Source organism: Sus scrofa, chromosome 1, assembly GCF_000003025.6.
Source record: "Sus scrofa isolate TJ Tabasco breed Duroc chromosome 1, Sscrofa11.1, whole genome shotgun sequence".
NCBI lineage: Eukaryota > Metazoa > Chordata > Mammalia > Artiodactyla > Suidae > Sus > Sus scrofa.
The window spans coordinates 113,129,956-113,142,759 of NC_010443.5; the positions used below are offsets into that span (position 1 = coordinate 113,129,956).

General features: G+C 39.8%; 1 protein-coding gene across 20 annotated transcripts in view; it reads left to right on the forward strand.

Moving 5' to 3' along the window:
• The window catches only part of SLTM (SAFB like transcription modulator), a 55,510-nt gene extending 44,861 nt beyond the window's left edge, over positions 1 to 10,649 (forward strand). For 19 of the 20 annotated variants that reach the window (XM_021073623.1, XM_021073578.1, XM_021073604.1 and 16 more), the window contains 2 exons: positions 1,209 to 1,369; positions 4,352 to 10,649. In XM_021073623.1, the coding sequence (XP_020929282.1) occupies positions 1,209 to 1,369; positions 4,352 to 4,460 (270 nt within the window). In that variant the 3' untranslated portion in view covers positions 4,461 to 10,649. Of the gene's footprint in view, positions 1 to 1,208; positions 1,370 to 4,177; positions 4,331 to 4,351 lie in introns of those variants that run through there. The other variant, XM_021073596.1, reaches the window with a different exon arrangement.

Genomic DNA, 12,804 nt, shown 5'->3' on the forward strand with positions numbered 1-12,804 from the left:
TTTAGCTAATACTGCTATGTGCCTGCCATTTCACACAAAGCATTTATGAAATGGATTTGAGCCTGCTGGGATTTATAAGTTTTAATATTTCTACTAAGTAGAAATGTTCAGTAGATCAGTTCATTGAGCTTTTACCCTGATAGAACTTTTAGGATTTGATACATAGATACTCTGTCTTACTTAGAGTAAAATTTAAGGCAGTCTCAGACTAGCTAGCTCCCCTGCATTCAGCTACCCTTTTACAAAAGGTGTCTTGAGGAAGAGATCCTGTTCTTCCCTTGCAAATTTGATTTTCATGGTGTTCATCTATAAGCTGTTCTGATGATAGTATATCTTTGGGGTACCTTCACCTTTATTTTCTGTAGGTCAAGTATCCTGACTTTTGATTTCTTTCTTTTTTTTTTTTTTTTCTCAGATCCTTAGTTCTCTGGCTTTTGTTTCTGTATGTTCATTTTTTTTTTTTTTCTCTTTTTCCGTAGTCATGGATGTAAAACCTTTTAAGAGCCACAGCACTAACTAGTACTGTGTAAAATAAGATGACAGCTCTAGTTTTCTATGTGGTATTTGCATGTTGATCATATATCCCAACCCACCCTAACTTGTCTTAAGGTTTTGACCTCTCAGCATGCCTTCTTTTTCTTTTGTCTTTTTGTCTTTTTGCCATTTCTTGGGCCATTCCTGCGGCACATGGAGGTTCCCAGGCTAGGGGTCCAATCGGAGCTGTAGCCACGGGCCTACGCCACAGCCACAGCCATTCGGGGATCCGAGCCGCATCTGCAACCTATACCACAGTTCATGGCAATGCCGGATCCCTAACCCACTGAGCAAGGCCAGGGATCGAACCCTCAACCTCATGGTTTCTAGTCGGATTCATTAACCACTGAGCCACTATGGGAACTCCCTCAGCATGCCTTCTCAGGTATGTATAGATCCAGGCATTATATAGAGATGCAGAAATACTCAAAGGTCAAATGTACATGGGTACTAGAAGATAATGGAAATACCAAAGCTGAATCATCCCCCCCTCATACCCTACCCTGAAGCCTTAGATGCTTCTCAGTAAATGAAAACTTTTTTCATCTTATTCATTCTTTCATCTTCTCAGCCAGCTTACTGATTTCCTTCTGACATTAAAAGGGCACCGGCATAAGTAAATTGGCCTGAGGCTGAGGCTCTTTTGACTTTTCTTTTAATTTGTTTTTCTTTAGCACTATCCCGAAGAACGGCATGTGGTTGAACGCCATGGACGGGACACAAGTGGACCAAGGAAAGAATGGCATGGTCCCCCTTCTCAAGGGCCTAGCTATCATGATACGAGGCGAATGGGCGATAGCCGAACAGGAGCAGGCATGATAACACAGCATACAAGGTAAGTAGTGAATCAGCTATGACTTTTCTGCCAGCATGCAACCAAACCTTTATCCTTTCCTTAAAGGTCTTTATAGTTTGTCAGAGATTGGATTGCAACTCTTAACAACCCTGGGTCTGCCCAGCTATTTCCCCACATTTCCCCGTTTATATTAACTTAAAATATTTAGGAGATTATATGCAGGGCATCTGATATTAATTTCTTAGCTAATATTCCTCATTATAAGTTAACTGATTGGTGTTCTGGCATATTGATCTGGGTAAAGGTAGGTCTGTATGTCAGAATCCAGTAGATTCCTAGAAAGGAAGAAGAAACTGAAACTATGTTCTGCTTCTTCCCTTTTCAAATGACTCTAGCAATGTTTTTGGACATTTACCCCAGAGCTTGTTCATATTCTGAGAGATGAGCATTATTTCTTTACATGCCAAATCCATCATGGCCTTTCAGCTGGCAAGTCTTGGACCTCTCTCTCTTCCATGCCATTCTTTCTTTCTCATTCCTCTGTCTTAGGAGAGACAGTAGCTCCGTTCAGTGACCCAAGTTACTACTATTCTATTGGTTGCTTTTATCATCAGACTTGAGTGTTTAGTATGCTTGTGTGTGCACTCACTCTGTCCTTGGTTTTTAAAGGTCACCACTGCCTTTCTTCTTTGTTTGGTTTGGCTGTGTGTAACTTCTTTTTTTTTTTTTTTTTTTTTTTTTTGTCGTTGTTGTTGCTATTTCTTGGGCCGCTCCCGCGGCATATGGAGGTTCCCAGGCTAGGGGTTGAATCGGAGCTGTAGCCACCGGCCTACGCCAGAGCCACAGCAATGTGGGATCCGAGCCGCGTCTGCAACCTACACCACAGCTCACGGCAACACCGGATCGTTAACCCACTGAGCAAGGGCAGGGATCGAACCCGCAACTTCATGGTTCCTAGTCGGATTCGTTAACCACTGCGCCACGACGGGAACTCCGTGTGTAACTTCTGAACGTAGAAGTTCCTGAGCTAGGGATCAAACCTGTACCATAGCAGCAACCTAATGCACTACAGTGATAACACCAGATCCTTAACCCACTGTGCCACAGGAAAACTCTGCCTTTTTTCTTGATAAATATAGATTCTTTCATTTTTGTAGTTCTTGGGTTCCTTGGTAGTTAAGCACTGTTGTTTTTCCTTTTTTTTTTTTTTTAAATATGGCCGTATCCATGGCATTTGGAAGTTCCTGGGCTGGGATGGAATCCAGACCCCCAGCTGTGGCAATGCCAGATCCTTTAATCCACTGTGCCGGGCCTGACTTAACCACTGCAGTTGAATTCATAACCCACTGCACCACAGTGGGAACTTTCGTTTCTCCTTTTTTAAAACACTCCTCTGGGGAAGTTCCTACTGTGGCTCCCCAGCTAGTTACAGACCCAGCTAGTATCATGAGGCTGCGGATTTGCTCCCTGGCCTTGCTCAGTGGGTTAAGCATCTGGTGTTGCTGTGAGCTGTGGTGTAGGTCGCAGACACGACTCGGGTCCTACATTACTGTGGCTGTGGCATAGGCCTGCAGCTGCAGCTCCAGTTCCACCCCCAACCTGGGAACTTCCCTGTGCCACAGGTGTGGCCCTAAATAACAAAATAAAATAAAATATTCCTCTGTTTTCTAACATACCATAATTTTCTTTCTACCTTTTTTATTTATTGGTGCCGTCAAATGGTTAGATTTTAGACACACATCATTTTTAGCTCTATATTGTGATCTCCCTATAGATGCTTGGATGTCTTCATAAATTCAAGATGACAGGCATGCTCATTCCTGTCCTGTTTCAAACCATTATGTTTTGGTTGTCTCCAGCTTCTTTTAATTTGCCAGTGCCACCGTGCATCTTATTCACTCAGAATAGAAAAATATAGGCCTCATCTCTATCTTCATTCCTAGCATAAATTTCCAAGTATGGTTGAGTTACCAAAAGGATATCTGTGATAGCTTTGCCTTCTTCCTCATTTCAGCTTCTTTCTGACCTTCCCAAATTAGTCCTCTCCCTCCTCCATTATTTACATTACTTCTAAATGTTCCCGTTGAGACTCTTTTTGCTTGCTCCAAAACTACAAACAGCTTCTTTAGGTTACAACATCTAATCCACATTCTTCAGCCTGGTGTCCACACCTTTTTGTAATTTTGTTTTAGTCTGCTCAAACCTTTTTTTTTTTTTTTTTTTTGTCTTTTTTTGCTATTTCTTGGGCCGCTCCCATGGCATATGGAGGTTCCCAGGCTAGGGGTTGAATTGGAGCTGCAGCCACCGGCCTACGCCAGAGCCACAGCAACGCGGGATCCGAGCCGCGTCTGCAACCTACACCACAGCTCACGGCAACGCCGGATCGTCAACCCACTGAGCAAGGGCAGGGACCAAACCCGCAACCTCATGGTTCCTAGTCAGATTCGTTAACCACTGCGCCACGATGGGAGCTCCTCAAACCATTTTATGGCGGCTTTTATCTCCCAAATTTGTTATTTGGTTTCGGGGTGGACTTTTTTTCCTGTATCATTCATTCATACCTACTGTGTTGTGTTATACATATAAAAGAAATTCCAGGAGTATTTCTTGAATCACATCTAGCTCAGAGGTTCAAGTTCTTGATGCTGGGGCTGCAGATCTGGGGACCACACTTTGGACCACCACTCCAGACCATTCATGCTCAGACCATTAAATGGATTACTAAGAGGGGGAGGGGCTTTGATGCAAGATGGAATTGAAATCCTCATGTTACCATTTATTATCAGATCACCATCGTGATCTTTGGCAAGTTACTTAACCTGCAATTTTCTCTTCCTTCATCAACAGAGTGGTGTTGGTAACAATACATACCTCATAGGACAGTTAAAAGAGTAGATTATTTAATACAGGTAAAGTACAAAGAACAGTATCTAGTAAATGGTAATTTCTTTGTAGGTATTAGCTATAATTATTTGTTCATTTGTTCTCTGACTTTTGTTTTTCCTTTTAAACCTTTTTCAGTAATGCATCCCCAATTAATAGAATTGTACAAATCAGTGGCAATTCCATGCCAAGAGGAAGTGGCTCTGGATTTAAGCCATTTAAGGGTGGACCTCCTCGACGATTCTGAAAACTAGCTCTCTGCCATGGTTTCAAGATAATTTATTGAAATCTCCTGTAAACTTTACTTGACTACTTATGAAGAGGACCTCTGACTTGCTTGAGAGTTCTGTCAGACTTTTCTTTTTTTCTCTTTTTTTTTTAAATTTAACACGATTGCTTTTCTCAATTTTGGAGAAGCTGTTTAGTTCTGTTGTAACTTTTAATAGTTTTGTGTATCATTCAACTTTTTTCCTTGCAGCACTGAGACACATTTGAAAGATAGGAATCAAAACCATTTTGTTTAATGCTGTGTGAATATAAAGAGTAGTTTACAGGTGTGTGGTAGTAGTTTAATTTGCAGCATTAGCTCTGTGGTGTCAGGCTCTAGAGTTACTTTTTGTCATCAAGCATTTTCAGCCTCCATTTTGAAGGCTGTTTAAGCTTAAAAAGTCTGCTGTTTAATTTTTAGAGAATAAGATTGTTCCTTGCATTTCTGAGTATTATGTAACCTATTTTTGCAGAAGGTACTGTTACATTAAGTGCATCTGTGTATCCTGGTTTTAAAAAAAATGTACTCTTTTTTGAAATAAACCTTCATATTCTGTATAGTTGCTAAAGCGTTGAGAACCTTTTTAATTGTAAAATGAGAACCAAATTTCAGTTCATTATAGCAGCACACTTGTTCAGGTTTGCATGGTGTGAAACCAAATAGATTAATGAAACCTTGGCCATGAGGTTTGTATCACTGAGGTTCTTAGACTGAGTTGTGCAGGTAAGTGCACTTTTAGGTAATCTGCACTGTTTGATGGATAAATTCCATCTCTGGGAATTGTGTGGGTATTAATATTTCCATGTTCTCAACTATGTTGAGAAGTGGAAAAAACCCAGGTTCTAGATTGGTGAATCAGTTGGGTTTTGTAAATACTTGTATGTGGGAAGGCATTGTTGTCTCTTTGTGAAAATAAAAATCCACACCTGGATGTGTGTGTGTCTTTGTTTCCAGCTTTTTAGTTGTTAGTCCTCCAGCCCTTTTCCTTGCCCGAAGGAACTGGCTAGGTTTAGAGCTTTAAAGACAGGTTTTTTTGGGTTTTGTTCCTAGGAAGTCAGTCTAACTTTGACTCTTCACCTCAGTAGCTAGGCAGCATGTTCTGTTGAAGTGTTGGAAACTTAAGCACTAATCTTATGACTTTTTTTTTTTTTTTTTTTTTAAGGCATCTTTTCCAGGAAAATCCTTTAAGGTAAATTCTGGATACCACCCCTTTAAAGCCTCCCACATTCCTTCATAAAAATTGGTGATGAGTAATGTAAATGGTCTAGATTCTTGGAAAAGTCACCAGTCTCTGTGCTCATACAAAGTAAAAGATGGTTGCCAGAGATTGCTCTGAGGCCACTTTTTGATTTGAGAAGGAATTTTTTAGAAGTTCTTTTAAATGTCCCTGGATGGATATGACTGTGCCCATGAGATGGTTCGGACTTTCTGCAGTGCTGTGGGCAGGCAGGGCACTTTGGCCTTTGACTCTTTGGGGAACTGGCACTTCCTCTATTGCTCCGGATTTCATACCCTTTTCTTCCCTTCCTGACCCTACAATTGTGGGAGCATATGGGGTGTGCAAATGTGTTGTGTGTAGAGGTCTACTTCTTTATATCCCAAACCCCTCCGTACTTTGTAGAATGGCACGATAGATGCCTCAGTATGTATTAGAGTGAACCGATTTCTACCTCTCTTGTGACTTTGGGTCATTATGCCACTTCTGGCCTTTTTCCTCATTTGTGGAGTGGAGCTCACCACAAGGGATTACACAGTTTCTAGCATTGGTTAAGCACTTTATGTGCTGGGCAGTGTACTAAGCATTAAGTGCAATGCTTTTCCTCATGCTCAGAATCCTGCCAGCTAAAGAATAACAGTTACTCTCCTGCCCAGTTTTTAGATGAGGACCTGAGAAGTAACCTCTTAAAACATTAGATGTGGAGTTCCCGTCGTGGCTCAGTGGTTAACGAATCCGACTAGGAACCATGAGGTTGCAGGTTCGATCCCTGCCCTCACTCAGTGGATTAAGGATCCAGTGTTGCCGTGAGCTGTGGTGTAGGTCACAGATGTGGCTCGGATCCTGTGTTGCTGTGGCTGTCGTGTAGGCTGGCGGCTACAGCTCTGATTAGACCCCTAGCCTGGGAACCTCCATGTGCCATGAGTGTGGCCCTAAAAAGACAAAAGACAAAAAAAAAGAAAAAAAAAAAAAATTAAAAAAGCCAACCCCCCCCCCCAAAAAAACATTAGATGTTTGATTTGTACTCAACTTTTCCACACCTACATTGAATGGTACAACCATTCATAGGCTGGTGGGTAGGTTATTTTTTCCTCAGATTGCCATATATAGCATTTTCAAGCTGAGAAAACCTGACAAATCCACCTCGTGGAATTTTGGCATTGAGTTTGAGAGTAGCCCTCAGGCACCAGAGATTAGGCTGGAAGATAGGTTCCTCAAAACCAAGAGAAAGGAGAAATTTTTATTCTTCGTAGACTTATTGAGCAATCAAAAAATGTTTTGCCATGATGTAGAAAGTTTCAGTGCTTTAAGAGTAATAGCTTACAGTGGTTCAAGAAAGGGCCAGTCTTAATAAGCTTGAGCGAGAAACTGAAGTCAGAAGCTACACATGCCAAAAATAATTGTAACTGAAAAATAAAAGATTCAAAATTTCATAGAAAAATTTAGAAACCTCTCTGCTTGTATTTGTATCCCTTGCTAGATTGTCACTAACTCAGTACTAACTCCTCCATACTTAAGCCATTTCCAATGATTAAACACATCAGTCCTTACTGTAGAAATGTCAAATTACTTTGCATTCTTTTAAACCTCATCTAATATAGCTCCTTACCTAAAGTCACGTCTTTTCTAATACCTACAATGGTGCTTAATTAGCTTTCCTCTCAGCACCTCTGGTGTAACATGTTCAGTTACCCCACAAACTAGCTAATCCTCACACATCTTTAGTCAATATCTTCATAGACAGTAAGGCTGCCATACATAAAATTCTTTTGTCCTATACCACTTCATACATCAGTCAACAATATTGTTTATTTTTACCTGAAACAAATTGTTTTCTGAAATCCTTCAGTACTTCCTTCAGAATAAGCTTCTCTCTTTCTTTTCTCTCTGTTATACTTAGTCCTTCTAACCATGCTTAAGGGTCAGGTTCCATATAGTTGATTGTCACATATGTATTCTGTACCAATTACCTTTATCCTGTGTCTACACAGCCACACCTCATTTTTCTCCTGTTTTAAACCTTCAAATATCACCTCATCTCCCTTGGAATAAATCCAGTCTTTGGAGTTGTGCTATTTCTCTGACTTCATTTCCTTCTAGTCTCCTTGCTTACTTTGTTTCAGTCACATTGGCCTCTTGCTGTTTCTTGAGTATGACATCCCATCTCTGGCCTTTTGCATTGATTCTTTGATCTGGTATCCATTTCCCCCAGATATCCACATATCCCACTTCAGGTCTTTGTGAAAATGTTTTCTCAGTGATATCTTCCCTGGTATTTACACTGTCCTACCCTTAATATTCTACCTCCCTCTTCCCATCTGACATTTATTGTTTGTCTCTTCCAACTTGGATATAAGCTCTAGGAGGGCAGTGGTTTTTGTCTGGTTTTTGTTTGTTTTTTTATTGCCGTATCCTGAGCATCTGACACTTAGTACCTACTTAATATATACTGTTGACTAGCTATGTGGAGCATTCAGATTTTTTGTTTGTTTTTAGGGCCACACCCATATCATATGGAATTTCCCAGGCTAGGGGTTGAATAGGAACTGTAGCCGCTGGCCTACACCACAGCCACAGCAATGAGGTATCCAAGCCATGTCTGCGACCTACACACAGCTCACAGCAATGCTGGATCTTTAACCCACTGAGCGGGGCTTCATGGATACTAGTTGAGTTTGTTACTGCTGAGCCACAATGGCAACTCCCCAGAATTTTTATAGTAGGGGTATAGGAGCTGCAGTCTGGTTGGAGTAGTGGTTAGAGTGGGGGGATCTGGGTTTTGTCTTGAAATTGCATTGGTGTAACCAACATACTTTTAAGACTGAATACTTATCAGTAACTTTGAGAGTATCTGGTGAGGGCTTGAGGAAGGCCAAAAGCCTCATAAGCCACCCCTTGGTGCAGTGACCAGTAAGAAATGGGACTGTTTAGAGATAGACTGCCCAGACCATCAGACTTAAGCCAAGGGGCTCATGCTCCCTGAGAGGAGATTCCTGCCTTAGGCATGATTATTAACCATCAAGTCATCTTTGCTCTAGCTCCAAGCTCATAAAAGCATATATTCCTCCTTGGATTTGCCAACAGGGTTAGGAAATAAGAGTATGAACACTGCTCAGTAGTTAAAATTTCATTGGTTTATTAAAGACTGCCTAAGTACATCAAACGCTCAAGCAAGAATCTGTCATTTGGATAGAGACCATTTTCTTTCTCTGAAGTTTCTAGTGATGTCCATCACCATATATTAATTCATTAATTTGCCCATCATGCTGCCAGCATTTGAGAGATGGAGTGGGGAGGAGACAGATCAGATAACACAGCAAGTAAGTGTCATATGGTGCATTCCTTAAGTATATAATGACTAAAAATCTGTAATATTATGATTCTGTAAAATAAGGAAGAACCCTTCAAAAAATCCAAATTTTCTTAAAATTATCATGTACCCATGAGCTTTTCAAATGACTTTCACTTTATTCTCCAAATGATCTGCCTTCCTTGGTCCACCTTTCTGGCCTCAAGAAAGATGACTTCACTGGGTCTTCATCACCTTGTATACATCATTACCACTGAACTGCTCAAACTTAGGCCAGATTGTGCACTAGGAAAGGCTTTCATGTGGGGGGCAATGTACAGTGTTGTCCCATCTAAAGACTTTGGAATGTGAAGAATTAGGGGTTCAAGTGAAAACTGTGCCATTTACTAGGTGGGTGCCATTATGGGCAGTTTATCTGTAAGTCCAAGAAGATCAACTTGGCTTACCTTGCGGGGCTGTTGTTAGGATTTAAATGACAAAAATACGTGTAGAACCCTGAACTAATTCTCATTAATTCTCTTGTTTTAGCAAATTCATATCATGGTCTCTAATTATAAAGCAGAAGAGGGAAGTTCTCGTTGTGGCTCAGCAGTAACGAGCCCGACTAGTATCCATGAGGATATGAGCTCAATCCCTGGCCTTGCTCAGTGAGTTAAGGATATGGTACTGCTGTGAACCGTGGTATAAGTCTCAGACGCAGCTGGGATCCTGTGTTGCTGTTACTGTGGCGTAGGCCAGCAGCTACAGCTCTGATTTGACCTCTAGCTTATGAACTTTGATATGCTGTGGGTGCGGCCCTTAAAAAAGCAAAATAAATGAATAAAAATAAAGCAGAAGAGAAAAAGTGAATTTGGAAATGTTGCTGGTTAAACAGAGAACTGAACGGGTACAGCTGCTGATGGCGAAATCTTAAGTCTAATTGGGCAAGATAAGGCAGTAAATAGTTCTCAAGCCTGAGTCCTACTCCAGGACATTCAGGGTGTGACCTAGGGATGTTCTTCTGCAAAAGTCCCCCTGAGAATTCGTATGCACAGCCAGGTTTGGGAACCACTATGGGGGCAGAGCTTAGAGTAGGTAAGACCCAATGCTCTTCCAAGACCAGCTGGCAATTTTATGGTTAGTAGAGTTTTCCTCACTGCTCCAACACGTCATTTTAGTTTTAGAAATACCATCTTTTGCCAGTGAGATGAGATGCTCTGATTAATTTTCTGGTTAACCAATGATGAAATAATTTGATGTAGTTGAATCACTGAGAGTAAGGGAAGAGGAACTTCAGCATCAGCTTTAGGAACTTGTGGCTTTCAGAACTAACTTGGTTGAGCTGTGAAGTACTACTACTATGTATTATTTGGGGAAACAGTACTTTGTTTTCATTCTAGTAACTGGAGAGTCACCTTCAACAAGAGTTACGGTCAGGTAACTCTTTTTAAAAAGATGAAGACACTAGATCCAGAGTTAGGAGCCTTGGAGTCTGGTTCTGATCCTGCTAGTTGGAACATATAATTTAACCTTTGTGGACCCTGGTTCCTTTATCCACAGATTTATGGCCTTTATGATTCCTGTCTGACTTCCATAAAAATGCAAAATATAGTCAACTCTCGTCATTCCAACTAATCACAGGAAACTAAAGGGGAAAAAAAAATCTTAGCACACAATGAGATAGCTAATACTTCATGCTTATTAATCTGTGTCATGCATGTTAAATGTCTTATGAGCTTGTTTGTCATCACAGAAGTTAGTATTACTGAGCGCGCAGCATGTGCTAGCATTGTATTAGGTAATTTACATGCATTAATTAATTCTAATAACAAGCTTATGATTTATGTATAGGCACTATTCCCATTTTAATGTGTGGAAACTAAGGAACAGTTTGCTCAGGATCATATAGATAGCAAGTGGTGAAACCAAGATTCAAACTTCAAATTATTTCATCCAGTGTAGGGGAGATATGACCAATGACCTATGTAGTACAGCTGATACCACAAAACAATTTCTAAACACATCCTCCTCCATATGACAAAATTATTTGCCATAATAAGCATTTTCCTTAATTGCTCTTGAATTTAAAAATAAATGTTCAATTTAAAAGATATTATTACAGTTCAGTGAAGTATTTTTTGTGTTAAACCAAAATTTATACTTATAAAGCAAATAGTACATTTTATAATTCTCACTCTGTTTAACTAGTTTTAAAATTTTAAACAGAAAAACCAAGTGGACACAGAATGACAGAAATGAGGTAACTCAGGGTCTGGTATTCAGTGTACAGTTCTTGTGTATGTTTTGTTAAATTTATATTTAAATAGTACAGTTGATGCTATTATAAATGGAATTTTTAAATTTCAATTTTCAATCATTTGTTGCTAGTATATAGAAGTACAATTTTTAACATTTTGAATAAAATTTACAAATATGCACACATTTTAAGTATACAGTTTAATAAGTTTTGATAAGTGAACACACCCAAGTGACCACTACCATTTTTTGAGATGCAGAATATTTTCATCACTAGAGGTTTTACTTGTGCCCTTTCCTGGACATGGCAGTTCATCTCTTCAGGCCCATGCAACCATTTATGTGTTTTCTATCACTGGACATTTTGCTTCCTAGAGTAATCTTCTTTTGTATCTAGCTCCTTTTGTTTAGTGTAATGTTTTTGCAGTTCAGCCATATTGCTTTGTATATCAGTAGTTCTTTTTGTTGCTGTGTAGTATTACACTGTTTGGATGTATTACAATTTTTTATGCATCTGCCTTTTGATGAAAATTTGAGTTGCTGACAGGTTTTGGCTATAATAAAACTGGTATGAATATTTGTGTACAACTCTTTGCACATGTTTTCATTTCTCTTGAGTAAATATCTAGGAATGGAATTGCTGGAAATATATATATATAATATTATTATGAATAGTTTTTATTATGTAAGGTATGGTTTGTTTTACTGCACTTCATGTTATTGTGCTTCATAGATATTGCTTTTTTTTCTTTTTTTTTCTTCCTCCTAACTTTCTGTATTAGAACATAACCTCTGTTGTATTAGGACATAACCCATCTTCCATCTCTGCTTCTTTCCACTCATTCTTACTATATTTATTTTTTTGTCTTTTTTTGCTATTTCTTGGGCCACTCCCGCGGCATATGGAGGTTCCCAGGCTAGGGGTCCAATCGGAGCTGCAGCCACTGGCCTACGCCAGAGCCACAGCAACGCGGGATCCGAGCCGCGTCTGCAACCTACACCACAGCTCACGGCAACGCCGGATCGTCAACCCACTGAGCAAGGGCAGGGACCGAACCCGCAACCTCATGGTTCCTAGTCGGATTCGTTAACCACTGCGCCACGACAGGAACTCCCAGATACTGCTTTTTTTACAAATTGCAGGTTCTGGCAATCCTGCATTGAACAAATCTGTGGGCACCATTTTTCCAACAGCATTTGCTCACTTTATGTCTATGTGTCACATTTTGGTAATTCTTGGCAATATTTCAGACTTTTTCATTATTATATTTGTTATGGTGATCTGTGCTCACTGATCTTCGATGTCACTATTTGTTTTTTGTTTTATGTATTTTAATTAGTGTATGTATGTTGATTTTTTAGTCATAATGCTATTGCATACTTAATAGACTATGTTATAGTATAGACATAACTTTTATATGTACTCAGAAACCAAAAATTTTTTTTGACTTGTGATATTTGCCTTATTGTGGTGGTTTGGAACTGAACCTGTAATATCTGAGATATGCCTGTATTATTTAATATATAGTATGTGTTTAGCATTACAGGAAATAAGTTTTCTG